Raw genomic sequence first — 17,200 nt, forward strand, 5'->3', positions numbered from 1 at the left:
TGTCTCCCCTGGTCCTTCTCTTCACTAGACTAGCCATGCCCAATTCCTGCAATCGTTCATTGTATGTTTTAGCTTCCAGTCCCCTAATCATCTTGGTTGCTCTTCTCTGCACTCTTTCTAGAGTCTCAACATCTTTTTAATAGTGTGGTGACCAAAACTGCATGCAATACTCTAGGTGTGGTCTTACTAAGGCTTTATAGAGAGGTATTAGTCCCTCACTTGATTTTGATTGTATCCCTCTGTTAATGTAGTTTATACATTTATACAGTTATAGAAAACGAGAAGGTAAAGATCTTGTGGGACTTTCGAATACAGATGGATCATCACTTGGAACACAACACGCCAGATATCACAGTTGTTGAAAACCGAAATGTACAATTTATTGACATTGCAGTACCAGGAAATGCCAGTCGAAGAAAAAGAACTGGAAAAAATCATGAAATTTCGCGACCTGGCCATCGAAACTACATGGCTATGGATGAAACATGTAACAGTGATACCCATTGTCATCGACACACTTGGTACCATATAAGATACATCAGCAAATTGCAGCTTCCTGCAAAAACACCAGCGGAACTGCAAAAAACTGCGCTACTTGGAACACTGTACATTTTAAGAAGGTACTTGGTTGATACCTAGGACGCTGGCAGCAACCCATATCAACCATTAGCACCAGTCAATGGTATTTGTGATGCATTTTTGAATGTTCAGTTGACTTGAGTTTCATGTTTGGTGAATAAAAGTTTATAATAATAGTAATAATAATAATGGCATGCATTTTTAAAAATTTTAAAGAAAGATCACAACGGCAGGAAAATCTTGGGGTTCCTGGACAGATTTCTGAAGAAAGAGGTTGATCTTTCTTTCTTTCTTTCTTTCTTTCTTTCTTTCTTTCTTTCTTTCTTTCTTTCTTTCTTTCTTTCTTTCTTTCTTTCTTTCTTTTTTCTTTCTTTCCCTTCCTTCCTTCCTTCCTTCCTTCCTTCCTTCCTTCCTTCCTTCCTTCCTTTCCTTCTCTCTCTCTCTGTCTCCTTCCTTCCTTCCTTCCTTCCTTCCTTCCTTCCTTCCTTCCTTCCTTCCTTCCTTCCTTCCTTTTAGGTTTAACATTCCGGGATTGGCCGCTGACTCCCCAGGGCCAGCAGCGCTCCTGGCAGCGTATATCCACTCGGAAAGGTCTTTTTCCAAGCAGCCGCCCCTGAAAGCACCGGAATGCCCAGGCAACTCAAAGCTCCTAGAATGCCTCGCCAGGGGGTGCTGAAACACCATCGGGTCCCGATTCCTAGAGCGGCAGGTTCCGGTCCGCCCAGCCTGCACCGGATGCGTGTCCCGCCGGGTTCCGTGCGCTGCGGGGTCGGAGGCGGCGCTGCATCCGGTAGCCATGGAGGAGGAGGAGGAGGCGGCCTCCGGGTCTCGGCCCGAAGCCGCGGAGGCTTCCTCCTCTCCCCCGAAGGCGGCCGAGACGGAGGAGGTGCGCGGGTGGAGTGAGGCGCAGTTCCGGCACTACAGCTTCGCCACGAGGCCCATCGCCCGCCTGCGCCACGGAGACCCCCGCGCGGAGGAACTGCTGGAGAACGAGGTGACGGCAGGACGCTTCAGCCGCCTCCCCTGGCCCTGGGCTGAGGGGGTGGGAAGGGGAAGGGGGGGGTCGCTTCAGCGGCCTCTTCCCCTTCCCTTCCCTTCCTTCCTTCCTTTCTTCCGTTCTTTCTCTTCTTTCCTTCCCTTCTTTCCCTTCCTCCCTCCCTTTCCTTCCTCCCTTCCTTCCCTCCCTCCCTTTCCTTCCTTCCTTCCTTCCCTTTTTTCCTTCCCTTCTTTCCCTCCCTCCCTCCCTCCCTCCCTTTCCTTCCTTCCTTCCTTCCTTCTCTTTCTTCTTTTCTTCCTTCCCTTCTTTCCCTCTCTCCCTCCCTCCCTCCCTTCCCTTCCTTCTTTTCTTCTTTCCTTCCCTTTCTTCTTTCCCTCCCTTTCCTTCTTTCCTTCTTTCCTCCCTTCCTTCCCTTTCTTTTCTTTCTTCCTTCCCTTCTTTCCCTTCCTCCCTCCCTTTCCTTCCTTTCTTCCTTCCCTTTTTTCCTTCCCTTCTTTCCCTCCCTCCCTCCCTTCCTTTTCTTCTTTTCTTCCTTTCTTCCTTCCCTTCTTTCCCTCCCTTCCTCCCCTTCCTTTCTTTCCTTCCTTCCTTCCTTTTTCTTCCTTCCCTTTCTTCCCTCTCTCTCTCCCTCCCTCCCTTCCCTTTCTTCTTTTCTTCCTTCCCTTCTTTCCCTTCTTTCCCTTCCTTTCCTTCCTTTCTGTCCATCCGTGACCTCTGCTCTGTGTTTGCTTCCAGGAGCCGGTGGTGCTCACCGACACCAATCTGGTTTATCCCGCCTTGAAGTGGGACCTGGATTACCTTCATGAGAATATTGGGAGTGGAGACTTCTCCGTATACCGAGCCAGCACCCACAAATTTCTCTACTACGATGAGAAGAAGATGGCAAACGTGAAAAACTTCAAACCGAAGTCCAGCAGAGAGGAAATGAAGTTCAGGGATTTCATGGCACAACTCCAGGAAACTGAGCAGCAGGGAAGCGGAGAAAGGTAATCGCAACACCTGGTGGTCACTTTATAGTCAGAGGAATTAAGGCGCTATGGTGGGATTTGCTTCTGGTTATAACTGATCTGCTAGGTTCCTGCATGGCACAGTGCAATAGCTCCTTTGAGTCCTCCAGGGCGGAAAGGGCCTTGTTCTCATGCAGAAGGACCTTAAGCTCCGTGTTATGCGTTTGGAACCTTTTGGAAATTGAAGAAGTAACATGGGCCCGTACTTGATTCATTGGGGAGTCAAGCAAGCAGAAGTTCCCAAATATCTTAATAAAGAAAATGGGCGTAGCTTGGAATTTGAAATAATAGGCTGTTATATGGATCTAATGAGATAAAGGAGGTAAACATGGTAGTATTTTTCAGGCACAACTGAAATATCGGAGAAGGGAACAATTTTGAAATATTAAATATAATTTTTGAGGAAGTCCTTCACAAAATAAACCTTGACTCTGGAGCAGTTCATAAAGAACATTTGTTTCATTGAGGGCAATGGTTCATATAATAATAATAACTTTATTGTCATTGTACATGTATACACAGTATACCTATACAATGAAATCCACTTAACACCCAAAGACCAGGTCCAACACACATAACAATCCCCAAACACCCCACCACCACCACAAATTCCCCACCCCTAAACCACCCAAACATCAACACAACAGACCAAGTAATGCTGTCCAACAGCTGGTGGCCTTTTAGTTCATTATTGAGTGCAATTATAGCTCTGGGATAAAAACTATTCAGAAGACGTGTGGTCCGAGTTTTAATTGTTCTGGATCTTCTGCCAGAAGGCAACGGTTCAAAAAGATTGTAAGCAGGATGAGAAGAGTCTCTGAGAATGTTATGCAACTTTCTCAAACAGTGAGATTCGAAGATATCGTCCAGGGCTGGAGTCCGATGATATTCTGGGCAGTTTTAATGATTCTCTGTAGAGCTTCTTTGTCCACTACAGAGCTGCTCCCATACCATGCAAGAATGTCGTATGTCAGGACACTCTCAATGGTGCTGCGATAGTAGGACAGAAGTAGATGCTGAGATAGATTTATCTTCCTGAGCATTCTTAGGAAGTAGAGCCTCTTCTGTGCCTTCTTCACAAAAGCATGTTAACATTCATAGTCCATGAGAGGTCCTTTGAGATATAAATGCCCAGAAATTTAAAACTACCAACCCTCTCCACCTCCTCACCATTTATGTGAGAATATACAGTGTATATACAGTATACACCATATACATTGAGAAGGAATATTTTGTGCTACTTACAGCTTATTTCATTGAAAAAAGAGCTTGTTTAACAGAGAAAAAAAATCGTATAATTCATAGCATCAGAGTATGCATCATATTTTTCTTTCATATCTGTGCTTTGTGATGCATGGCTATTTTTGCCACTTTCTGCATTGTAATCTGCCTATCCTAAAAGAAAGTTAATCTACACGCAGTGGGTGGAATTGGAGTAGTTTGTTTACTTCCTGGATGTTATGTCTATAGGCATACTTCTAAGTAGTATTTTATAGAATTTTCTCTCATTATATTTAATAACAGATATAAGTAACTGTAATGTGGCCCCTAGATTGTTTTACCCTCTCGTGAATGTTTTTCCAAAAAAGGACAGTGGTGTGTTTATACAACAATCTGATGTAGTGTAGACCAATAGTGGGATTCAAATCCCGGCGCTACCAGTTCACTATTGGGAGTGCGTGGGTGTGCATGCTTGCTTTGTGAGCGCGTGGTGCTTCTGCACATGCGCATAACATTCCAACTGGTCCAGAATGCGGCCGCGCGGGTGATTATGGGAGCGACATGGTGCTCCCATATAACACCCCTCCTGCGTGAGCTGCATTGGCTCCCGGTGGTCTTCCGGGTGCGCTTCAAAGTGTTGGTTCTCACCTTTAAAGCGCTCCATGGCTTAGGGCCAGGGTATTTACGAGACCGCCTTCTGCTACCGATAACCTCCCACCGGCCAATACGCTTTCACAGAGAGGGCCTCCTCAGGGTGCCGTCGGTCAAGCAATGTCGGCTGGCGGCCCCCAGGGGGAGAGCCTTCTCTGTGGGGGCACCCGCCCTCTGGAATGAGCTTCCTCCCGGAATACGACTGATCCCGGATCTCCGCACTTTCCATAAGGCCCTGAAGACGTTTCTATTTCAGCAAGCCGGCCTAGCCTAACTAGGTTTTTTATGGGTTAGTTTTTAATTGTATAGCTTTGGGCTTTTAAATTGGGGGCCGATTGATTTAATTTATTTTAGCTATCTTAACTTTTATATTGTATGTATTTTAATTTCGGCTCTTCACCGCCCTGAGTCCCTAGGGGGAGAAGGGCGGTATACAAATTCAATAAATAAATAAATAAGGTTCTGCGCATGCCCAGAGCGTTTTTGATGACGTCTGGGCGGGTGGGCGAAGCCTGCTGCCGCCGCTACCGGTTCTCCTGAACCGGGGCAAACCGGTAGCAACCCACCCCTGGTGTAGACCATATAATATAAATTCACCCAACATGCTAAGTCATCATCCGTGCACACACACACACAAACCTTTTCCTCCCAGTTCTAACACAAATAAACACCTATCAGGTTTGATGCACCTAATTGTGTTGTATGAGCACAGTGAAATGTATACTTACATAAATGCATCCTTCTAATAATCATACTCTGTTTTCCCAGTGTTGTTTACTATTCTGGTAGTTGCTTTTCGATCCTGTGTTATTCTAGGTGCAGATAGATTTTCTATTGCTTTTTTTTTTTTTTTAAATCTGTCAGATGTTTTCTGCACTGCCATTCCAAATCCCGCAAAATTACCCAGCAGTTAAAAGCAAACTTGTTTCCTTTCTTATGTTTCAGTTTTGACAGATTGGAAGGCAGCAGACCTCTGGCTGTATGCTCTTCCTTCCTGTCCTCTCTCTTTCCTTTCTGAGGAATATTCTGCACTCATGTGGTGGCAGAGGAGGAGGCAGTGACACTGCTGTGTAGGCCCAGAACTCTGTTGCTTTCCTGCTGCTGAAGGTAAACATTATTTAGTTTTTTTTAAAAAAAAAAATCAGAGCAATTTTTTCAGTTGCGAGGTGGGCAAGTAAAAGTGGTATTGTCTCCTGTCACTGCTTTGCCCAGTATATAGCTTAGTGATATTGAAAGTTCAGAAGTCCAGAAGAATTACTATGTTGAATTATCCAGAATTCTGATCACCATAATTTATACAGGACCCCAGGAACATAAGATTTTATTCTTTTTTTTCATGGACGACTAGTCATTTTTGGTAATTTAATGCTCTGGACAATTTTTCCCCCCAGATCTGTAAACTAGGTTTTGTAATCATTTCTATAAGAACTATATACAGTTGATTGACAGATAATGAAAGAGGTAATGGGATATAGCTTTGCACACACATTTGCATTTCTTTTTCCCCATTATTTTCTGGTATATACAGGTTATATCTCCAGCAGACCTTAAATGACACGGTTGGCAGGAAAATTGTGGTAGATTTCCTGGGCTTTAATTGGAATTGGATTAACAGACAGCAGACGAAGCGAGGCTGGGGTCAGCTGACATCCAACTTACTACTGATTGGCATGGAAGGTAACCAATCTGCCTCTGGACAAATAATTTGGTTTTAATAGTCATTTAGTGCTACCTGTTGTGGAATTCCTATGGACAATATGTCAGTGTTAGGTAACTGAATTTAGGTGGAGTGCTTTCTTCTCAGTTACAATGTTATCTAATACAATATCCTCAACATGTTCCAGTTAAACTATGAGGGGGAGCCCGGAGATTTGATTGCTGCAGTTAAGCTGGGAACTGACAAACAAGAGCCAAATTTTGTTAAAAAATATGTGATAATCAGATATGCAATATATTTCAGTGGCTAAGATGCTGAGCTTGTCGATTGAAAGGTCATCAGTTCAGCAGTTGAGTTCCCGTTACTTGTCCCAGCTTCTGCCAACCTAGCAATTCGAAAGCACTTAAAAAAAAATGCAAGTAGAAAAATAGGGACCACCTTTGGTGGGAAGGTAACAGTGTTCCGTGCGCCTTTGGCATTTAGTCATGCCTGCCACATGACCACGGTGATGTCTTCGGACAGCGTTGGCTCTTCCGCTTTGAAACGGAGATGAGCAGCGCTCCCTAGAGTCAGGAACGATTAGCACATATGTGCGAGGGAACCTTTACCGTTACTTTTTAATCAGATATGATCCCAGGCTGCTTGAATTTACAGTTAGATCTTGACTCATGGACATTCATTCAGCGACCATTCAAAATTATGGCTCTGAACAAAGGGACTTATGACCCCCTGCCTGAAGTTATGGCCATTGCAGTCTCTCCATCCTATTCTACTGGGTCCCTGCAGGTCTTGGGGCAGCTTTCCACTCGACTGGGTCCTGCCCCTCCCCTCCCCCAATCATAGATTGGTCACTTACCTTTTTGGTAGATCTTTGGGAAGCAGCTGCTCCATCGCACAGTCTTCCTACACAGTGGAGGCTACCTGTATATGTGTGGCATCATTTTGGTAGCATGCACAATTGTGGGATGAAATTTGTGCACCCGTTCCCAATAATTTGTAGTACAGACCTGTTGGGAATTAAAAGTTCACCATTTTGTAAAATCATTTCAGAAATTTGTCTTGGGTCTTTCTTTATGCAGGAAACGTGACACCAGCTCACTACGATGAACAGCAGAATTTCTTCGCTCAGATTAAAGGATACAAACGATGTATTCTATTTTCACCTGACCAGTTTGAATGCCTTTATCCTTATCCCGTGCACCATCCATGTGACCGGCAAAGCCAGGTGAGATGACAACTAGGCCAAATAGCAATTATTTTTTTTTTTGCCTAAGACTACAAAGCATAACTTTTAATGCTGGTTTATTACAAAATCCCTATATACCTTTGTTTTCCTCTAACCATCTGTCTGAGGAGGAGTCTAAACCATGATGTCTCTCTTAAAGTTCTCAGATATATATGGTCTTCAAATGATCGTAGGATACACTTAACTCGATCATAGAAAGTCAATGTATTGTAAGAATATCCTTATTCAGACAACTAAAGCAGTCAATCAAATCTTTATGGAGGTAGGCCGGGAAGTGTTAGCCTCATACAACCGCGGGGGCTGTTTGGTGATAAAATAAAAGGGCAATCTAAAGTGTTTAGTAGAGATTAGCACTTTTTTAATTATCTTGTGAGACAGCTCTGTAGATAACTTCAAAAAGAGTTCTCTTTAGGTTTTGCATTTCTGTTTCAATTGTCTGTAGACTCCTCCTCCAGAGTCACAAGAGGGTATTATAGAAAGAATGAGGCTGGATAAATCCCCCTCATGAGCCATATTGGACCCTTCTAACAGAGATTTCTTTGTAAAGTTGCCTGTTGGAGGATTAGGAACTGACAATGCCCCAGTTTCCTTCCCAGCAGCTGAAGAGCAGGGGTGAAATCCAGCAGGTTCTGACAGGTTCTGGAGAACCAGTAGCGAAAATTTTGAGCAGTTCGGAGAACCGGTAGCGGAAATTTTGAGTAGTTTGGAGAATCGGCAAATACCACCTCTGGCTGGCCCTTGGAGTCGGGTGGGAATGGAGCAGGGGTGAAATGCTCCCGATTTGGACCAGATCACCTGATACGGTAGCGATGGAGGCGGATGGTTCGGAGAACTGGTAGCAAAAATCCCTGCCCCCTCGCCCTATGCCCAGCTGAGCTGCACAATCATCAGAGGCTTTTTAAAAAATATTTTAAAAGCATTTTTTCTACAACCTCTTCGGCTGAAAAAATGCTTTTAAAAGTAAAAAAAAAAAGCCTCTGATGATCACGCGGCTCAGCTGGGATCGTCAAAGGCTTTTAAAAGCATTTTTTCTATAACCTCTTCAAAGTTGTAGAAAAAATGCTTTTAAATGCCTCTGACGATCCAAGCTGAGTTGCCTGATCAGCAGAGGCTTTTTTTCTTTTAAAAGCCTCTGATGATTGAAGCTGAGTTGCCTGATTGGCAGAGGCTTTTAAAAGAAAAAAAGCCTCTGCCGATCAGGCAACTCAGCTGGGATCGTCAGAGCCTTTTGAAAGCATTTTTTAAAAAACCTCTTCGCAAAAGAGGTTGTAGAAAAAATGGTTTTAAAAGTTAAAAAAAATGGCCACGCCCACCCAGTCACATTACCCCCCAAGCCACGCCCACAGAACCGGTAGTAACAAATTTTAGATTTCACCACTGGAATGGAGATTTTGCAGTATCCTTCCTCTGCCACATCCACCAAGCCACGCCCACAGAACCGGTAGTAAAAAAAATTGGATTTCACCACTGCTGAAGAGGCTACAATAATAACAGCAACAACAAACAACAGTTTCCCATGTGACCTAGTCTTAACTGTATACTTTTAATGGCTTAAAAGTAAATGAATTAACTCTGAAAGAAGATGACTGGTCCACAACACTAAGGGTGGAGTCACTGAAGCAGTCGGCGTGTGCTTAAATGGACTCCAGAGGATGGTAGAGGACAGGAAGGCCTGGAGGAACTTTATCCATGGGGTTGCGATGGGCCGGACACAAGTTTGCAACTAACAACAACAACAACAACAACAAAATTCCTGTTGTAGAAGAGTTGGCCATCTTTATTTAGATTCACCTAGTAGTCACCTGCTGGTATTCATTGAAGTCAAAGTTAGGCAAGAGTAAAACACTGATAAAAATAGCTGCAGCTTCCATAAAATTGGTCCATAGTCTTGGTCCCTTGAAATTGCACATAGAGATGAATTAATAAAATTAGGGGAGATGCCAAGCATGCCCCAATGTTTCCATCTCTCTTATTGGAACTGTAATAATGAGAATGTTAACAGGCTGCTCTTTGAAGTGCCAAGTGAGATTTGACATGCCAGGTTTGCATCTAAGGATTCCATCAACCATTCAGAAAGTCTATGCAATGGATGTGGATGCTGTGCTTTGATATTCTCATGCTTGTTTCAGCATCCTGGTTCCTCAGTAATCAGGGTACCCTGCAATAAAGGAGAGGATATTTGAGGGCAACTAAGTAGATCATCTCTTCCATTTCAACAATCTGCTGGTGAGATCATTGTTAATCTCCAGTTAGCTCTGCAGTTCATTATATCCCTCTTGTTGGTCTTTCTAAATTGGTCCCCAATCTGCGGAGTTTAAAAAGCTCCAGCAGATTTACACCTTACTAGGAAAATTATATTAGCTGTCAGCGGTGCTGATTTATAGTCTTTCCAGGCTACTGTCATGAGCTTAATGTTTGCATTTATTTCAGACATCTCAAGAACGATTTACTTGGTTATTAGATCACTTAAATAAGACCAGATTTAATCTTGATTTTTTATCGGTATAGCAGAATCCTCGCAATCAGTGCCATATAAATACCTGGTATTTTATTATATGTGTTCTGTGCTTTTCTTTGGTTGGTGACATCTTAAAATAGTAAACACAAATGCTGAGTATAGTTGTTCACAATCGACAAAACCAGTAACCAGTGGGAAGTGGAGTGCAGTGTCTTGAAGGTGTTGATTTTTATCTCTAGTTCTCGGCCTGTTTGTTAAAGTTAGTAAAGAAGTTCATTTTCTTTGAAGTAGCCGGGGTGGGAAGCAGAGGGAAAAATCATGTATTGTCTCCAGTGACTTTAGTGATGCCTTCTTCTCTCCTGCTAGGTTGACTTCGACAATCCTGACTATGAGAAGTTTCCTAATTTCCAGAACATAGTTGGCTATGAAACCGTAGTTGGCCCAGGCGATGTGCTTTATATTCCCATGTATTGGTAATACATTTAGGATGAGAATGGGACAGAATGAGCTAGTATGATTCTGCAGCAGAATCGATTTGGGGAACAAAGGGGGTTCTGTCAGAGGCCCTGAACCTTGTGCCTTTTATTCTGACTATGATAGATATATATTTCTCTGTTTCTAAAGGGTCCCAATAGCAATAATCCTTGATACTTGTTCATATGCAGAAATATTGGTCCCTTTTTCCATTATAAGATTTACATTTGGTATACATCCTTATACAGTAGTGGCCAGAATTGTGGAAATCTTTTGGGAAAAGTGTATTTTTGATGGCTAATAACACCACTTTTTTTTTTGGAGTTTCAAGATAATCCTATTCCACTGCTGGAATGGCCTGGAAATAGCCCAGACCTTAACCCTATTGAAAATCTATGGAGCTGACTACAGAAACTTGTTAGTCAGAAGCGACCCAGCAATAAAACCCAGTTCATAGAAACCATCATTCAATCTTGCTTTCATATTATAACAGCTGCAGAACTAAAAGACTTGGTTCACTCCATGGGAAGATGTTGTAAGGCCGTAATTCCTGCTAAAGGTTACCCAACTAAGTATTAACTGATGTGATAATTTTTGTATATCTTCTTTTTTCTACATGTTTCACTTTTCTTCTTTATACTGTAACTGCTATTCTAGTAGCAAATCCTTCATAAAAGTTATTGCATTACATGCTTGATTAAATTATCTTTCCATTGATATATAATTTTATGGTACGACTCCAAAACAAAAGTGGTGTTATTATCTAGTTTTAGAAAATACAGTTTTCCCAAAAGGTTTCTACAATTTTGGCCACTACTGTACTTCACTTGTCTCTTCTTCAAGATTAAGCATTTCTGATTCCTCACTCTTTGTTCATAAATTTTCTAGTCTCCCAGTTGTTCTTCAACCATATCTTAGCAAATTAAAAAATTAAGAAAAAACTCCACTCACCGGCTGCCCGCCGGGTCCCTCACCTTGTGTGACTGCTGCATCACCAACTGTCCCATTAAAGTGAATGGGACTGTTGGTGAGTCAACAGCGGGTCAGAGGAGGAGCCGCTGCAGGACAGAGATGACAGCTGCTCTTTAAAAATTATGATTTCAATCGAGTTGAGCTTTTTTACTAGTGATTTAAGTCATGATTTAAATTGTGATTTAAATCAACTTGATTGAAATCAAATCCACCCTGATCTCCGAGGTCATTAAGTGAATCTCCAAAGTTGTTAAGCAAATTCAGCTTCCGCCACTGACTTTGCTTTTTGAAAGCTGGCTGGCAAGATGCTGCCTTCACTGCAAAAGCAAGCTGGTTGCTCAGCACTCAGATTGCAGTCGTGACACTAGAGGGGCCATATTTTTGAGGATGGGTTGTAAGTCACTGTTTCCAAAGCCATTGTAATTTCGAACGGTCATAGAATGATCACTAAGGAGGAGGACTATCTGAATATTTTCTAATGAATATATGCATACAAGTGGTTGTTTGTTCATTGGATAACTAAGAACTGAAAAAAGTATAATAAATTATAGTCGTCCCCCCAAATGAAGAGGAATAAAAGAAAGAACCAAATCACTAATTATTGTACCACATGTTTAGTATTTTTTTTGTAAAACTAATCTCGGAAATGCTAAAATCTTACAGTTTTAAATTAGGAATATTAAAAGAGTTATTTTCTGTGGCTTGCTGTAGGTGGCATCACATTGAGTCATTGCTGAATGGAGGAATTACCATCACTGTAAACTTTTGGTACAAGGTAAGTATGTCTGAATTTAATACAATAGCAGTACTATAAATAGACTTCTGTTTTAATTGCAAAATTAAACATTCACATGGTACTGATTACTGTATCATAAAAAACTATATTATTTTCCTAGGTTTATTTAAATGATCAAAATTGTGTCAGCTGCTAAAATTGACTTGAATTCTCAACTTGGTTTCTTAAGTATTATCTTCCAGATAACCTTGTTGAGCCTTGTAATATTTAAGTTGAAATAGTTAATTCCTATTCCTATTTGTTTTTTAACAAATGAGTGGTAGTAGTAGAAATAGTAGTTTTGGCCAGTCACTTGCCTAAACATCTCCTTTTCATATGATGCATGCTACTTGATAGATAAGAAAATACCAACTCACCTTTTCTCATCTCTGACTTTTATTAGCTTCTTGCTTTTTTTAGTGCTACCCTGTTTCCCCCAAAATAAGACATCCCCTGATAATAAGCCCAATCGAGCTTTTGAGCACATGGCAATAAGGCCAAGCGCTTATTTCAGGGTTCAAAAAAATATAAGACACGGTCTTATTTTTGGGGAAACACGGTAGGTGTATGTGAGATTTTTAAGCACTATGAATCACTGTAAACCTGTCGGATCTTTTCAGTTTCCTTTCGATCTTCCTGGTGCCCCAGAATGAGGGATAAGAATAATAGGGTCCAGATAATTGATGCCTCCGTCAGAATCTGTTTTCAATTTCATTTTTGTAAATGTTGCAACTTGAGCTCTTGTTTAAGGAAGGTATTTTTCCCCACGCAGGGTGCTCCGACCCCCAAAAGGATTGAATACCCTCTAAAGGCTCATCAGAAAGTGGCTGTAATGAGGAACATAGAGAAAATGTTGGGGGAGGCGCTTGGAAATCCACAAGAGGTAAAGTGAGGATCTCAGACTGCTTGTAATAACCACGCGGCTGACCTTGTTCAGCTTTTGATCCCATAAAATGAAAATAACAGCAGAACAAATTGAAGATGTTACATATTTAACACCTTAAAATAGGTAGTGATGGCATGGGGTAGGATAGAGCAGTATTTTTCAATCTTAGCAACTTTTAAGATTGGTAGACTTCAAATACTAGCATGCTGGGAGAATTCTGGCAGTTGGAAATCTATACATATTACCAAAGTTGACACGCAGATAGAGCATTCAAAATGTTAGCAGCATTTCTCCTGAAGATCACGGTATTATTCAAATCTTTAAGAGAGATTTTAGGCAATATATGTTCAGCGTTTTCTGTGTCAAGAATGAAAGTTTGGACTTGGCTTAAACAAGCGTAAATTGAAGCAGGTGCCTCATTCAACATCTAAATTGTCTCTTCTCTGGAATAGCTACAACTTTCGGGCTAATTAGGAGAGTGGCTAAAATGAAATTAATCCCCACCTTAATTTTAATTTTAAGCAATTTTCCTCACTTGTAAAGTGATTATTCAAACATTAAATAAATTATGACTACTGATATTTACATTAGCGTACCTTTCTGCACTCTTTGGAATATATAGGTAGTTTTGCTTACTAATCATTCAGCAACTGTTTCAATAGCGCTGGGAAAAGGACCGGTCCTTGAACTTGCAGCTGTCACAATGTCTCTGAGATCACAGGATGACAGTTTAAGCATGTGGCAACCAGCATATTTTTACAATGGTTACAGCAGGGCTGTCAAACATGCGGCCCGCAAGCTGGATGCGTCACACTCTGGCCACACCCATGATCGGTTTAGCGAAGGAAAAAAAAAGTTGCGATACGTCACATGACGATGCCGTAATGACACGAGTTTTACACCCTGGATTACAGCATCCCTCAATCACGTGATTGCCGTTTGGAGACCTTCATAGCTGGTTTCCAAGAAGCAAAGTCAGTGGGGAAGCCACCAGGAACTTGGAAGCCATGGTTATGTGATGTCACACTTAATGACTATGGTGATACATTCTTAACTACATCTGGAACTGATGCCATATGATGTTTTACTTTACGATAGCCTTTCTTAGCAATGAGGTTGCTGGTCCTGATTGCAGCCAGTGAGGACAATTTGTATGTTGACCAGTTTTACAAATAGTGTTTGGTGTGTGGTGTGTATATGGTTCTAGATGTTCACTAAATGTTATCATTGAGGAATACGTTTTGAAAATATCACTGTTACTTATGAAAGAATTGGCAGACATTCTCATGAGTGAACCTTTAAAATAGTTTATGTATATTGTGCTGACATTAAATACTTACGTTTATTTTCTGCTGTATAAAGTTTTGCAATTTACCATATTTTTCAGAGTATAAAACGCTCTGGATTATAAGACGCACCTACCTTTTTTGGGGAGGAAAACAAGAAAAAAAAAATCTGCTTCTGCCTCCCAGCAATTTGCCTCCTTGCAGCAAACAGCCTATTTCAGTTTCAATTTCATTTTCAGCACATCCTGATTAGCACAAGAAAAAAAAAAAATCTGCCTCCCAGCAATTTGCCTGCTTGCAGCAAACAGCGAACAGCGGAGGTGGCAATAAGCAATGGCAATCCCTGCAGCCTGAAACAGCTGATGGTCGGGAGGCCGATCCAACTGACAACTGCTTGTGCTAATCAGGCTGTGCTGAAACTGAAACGGACTGTTTGCTGTAAGGAGGCAAATTGCTGGGAGGCAGAGGCCAATGGGTGGGGGCTGGCGGGTGGACGGGGCTACATTCGGTATAAAAGACGCACCCAAATTTTCACCCTCTTTTTGGGGGGGGGTGAAGTGCATTTTATACGCTGAAAAATACGGTAATATGACTTCTAACCTGTTGATAATCTTGTAGCTAATAAAGCAATGTGTTTTGTTGTTTTTCCTTTGAGCAGGTGGGTCCCCTGTTGAATATGATGATCAAAGGACGGTATGACTAATCGTGGACTTCTGCAGGATATTGGAGCTGTTTCACCTAAAGGGGGAAGCTATTAAGCGCTAATATTGCACACAGCACTTAAAAAACAGATGGATTGCCTGGTCCAGCTCTGATCCACTCCACCCATCTAGGGGAATGACCAGAACTCCGAAATGCTCCATTCGTCACTCCTTCAACTTCACCAAACCTTATAGAATAATTCATCCTTACTAAGGAAGAACCCGTCACCAGTAACTCTTATGTTCTCTGCCTAGATACAACAGTTGGCACCTGGTACTTGATGATATTTACTTGTGATAGCACCTTTGTGATCGCCTACATAAGAATTACCTAGAGGAACAATTTTGATTTTCTTCCTATATTTTCCGTGTTAGGAATCAACACTTTAAATCAACTCATATCAACTCATATCTATTAATTAGCATATTTTCTTAAAGGGCAACCTTCTCTTTGATATTGCAACTAAAGCCCGTTGAGGGATACAGAAAAATGAAGGACATAAGAGATGGAGACTTTTAAGAGCTTTTGAATCCGTTGTGTCATTTTGTCATAAACAATACATTGATTTCTAATCCTATCAAACTAGGCCAAATGCCTATGTATAGAAATTGACTTTTTTCCCCGCTCAGGATGTTAATAGAATGGGACAAGCCATAGCGAGTGCCCTTGGTCAATAAAACCTGTTGTGTCATATTTTTCACTTAGCCATGCATGGTTTAAACTTCCTCATTGCACTCTGCCTTCTCTAGGCCAAATCAAGTGCCAGATCAATTGGTGAAGAGAGGAGAGTAGCAAGCCTTTCTTTCTTTTTTTTTAAAAAATCCACTTTGATCTTTCATACGTCAGGAAAGAAATACGAGTATGGGCTTTGTAATTGTATTTCATTAAGCTAGGAATGCAGATTTGAGAGTGTTAACTCCTAGATAACCAAGGAAAAGTTTCTTCATTTGCCACGAAGTCACTTTTCCATGAGAGTTTTGAAGACCCACCTTGGGTCACAACACCTCTACAAAAACCGGAGTTTTTGGGATCGTCTGCATTCCTGTTTACTGTGAATTCTATACAGAGCTGAAGTAATGTCTGAAGCCAGGATTCTTGGCTTTTTTTGGGAAGGTGGAACCTGAAAATGCCATGCAGCTTTGTTAACATTGTTACAAGTAAAGCCTTTGATACAGGGGTGAAATCTATTTACCGTCCCTACTGGTTCGGAAGTGCATGTACCACGCGCGCACATTACATTCACGCACGGACCCTCTGTACATGCGCAAACCCTTCTGCACATGCACAAAGGGTAAAAAACAGGTTACTTCCTGGTTAAAACCAGGAAGTAACAATGACTGGGCGGGTGGGCGGAGCCTCACGCTGCCGTCACTACCGGTTCTCTGAACCACCCGCCGCCATCACTATCGATTCAGCCAAACCGGTTCGAACTGGTAGCATTTCACCCCTGCTTTGATATAGTTTTGAGCCACAAGGAGGCAACAGAAGACCAGCGCTCCTGATGCTATCACATATAGATAGACCAGGAAGAAGATGGCTTTCGGAGGGCAACGTTGGACTTAACATCGATAAAATCATTCTGCCTTTGGCTGAAACAAAGCAATTCCTGTGTTTAGTCCTTGATGTCAAATGGCACTCCAGACTGGAACTGTGGAATATTGTGTATAGAGAGCTTCATGTAGAAAAGCCCAGTGTCTCATTAGAAAGAAGAAGATTGAATTGAAATGCAGCCTTCCAATATGTTTTTCTTTTTTTTTGCCAAAGGTGTAAATTTGAAAACGTCTAAAATAGTTGGTTTGGGAAAAAGAAATACATTGCACTTTAGTAGTGCAAAATCTTAGTTTACAATGCACTGATAAAAGACAGTTTTAGGTACTGTTACTTTTGGGTTTTTTTAATCTTGTGTTTTGATGCCTGCTATTGGAAAAAAAATGTGTCTGTGATGTGTGAGAATATGTGGGAAATACATAATATCTTCTGAAATGTAGTTCTTAAAATACAGCTACTGTTGAATGACACAAATACCTGTTCCCCTTCATTCTATATGATATGTATTCCTCATGGCCGTGATGGTGAACCTGTGGCATGTGTGTCACAGATGGCACCCAGAGCCCTATCTGTGGGCATGCGAGCCGTCGCCCAGCTCAGCTGCATCCTGCATGCGCGCACGCCTCCCGTCGGGTCTCTGCCGCGCATGAGAATGAGGGGGGTCGCCACACTGCACCCTTGTGGCCCATGTTTGGTCCCAGGAGGCTTCAGGGAGGCCTACTAGGCCCAAAATGGGGTGGG

General features: G+C 41.9%; 1 protein-coding gene and 1 long non-coding RNA gene across 2 annotated transcripts; one reads left to right on the top strand and one right to left on the bottom strand.

The window, feature by feature from the left end:
* The first annotated feature begins 1,324 nt into the window (after positions 1–1,324).
* Positions 1,325–16,933, top strand: HIF1AN (hypoxia inducible factor 1 subunit alpha inhibitor). Its single transcript, XM_034435698.2, has 8 exons — positions 1,325–1,573; positions 2,312–2,562; positions 5,984–6,132; positions 7,192–7,337; positions 10,183–10,289; positions 11,974–12,037; positions 12,810–12,920; positions 14,868–16,933. Exons 1-8 carry the CDS (start codon positions 1,376–1,378, stop codon positions 14,910–14,912), a joined length of 1,071 nt encoding a protein of 356 aa, XP_034291589.1. The 5' UTR covers positions 1,325–1,375; the 3' UTR covers positions 14,913–16,933.
* On the bottom strand, positions 9,118–13,901 carry LOC117676316 (uncharacterized). The gene is made up of 2 exons (XR_004594396.3): positions 13,520–13,901; positions 9,118–9,516 (listed from the first exon to the last, which is right to left on the bottom strand). It is a non-coding gene; the product is annotated as an uncharacterized LOC117676316 (long non-coding RNA).
* Positions 16,934–17,200: the final 267 nt, after the last annotated feature.

This window comes from Pantherophis guttatus, chromosome 6, assembly GCF_059756535.1.
Source record: "Pantherophis guttatus breed Tessera chromosome 6, ASM5975653v1, whole genome shotgun sequence".
Lineage (NCBI taxonomy): Eukaryota > Metazoa > Chordata > Lepidosauria > Squamata > Colubridae > Pantherophis > Pantherophis guttatus.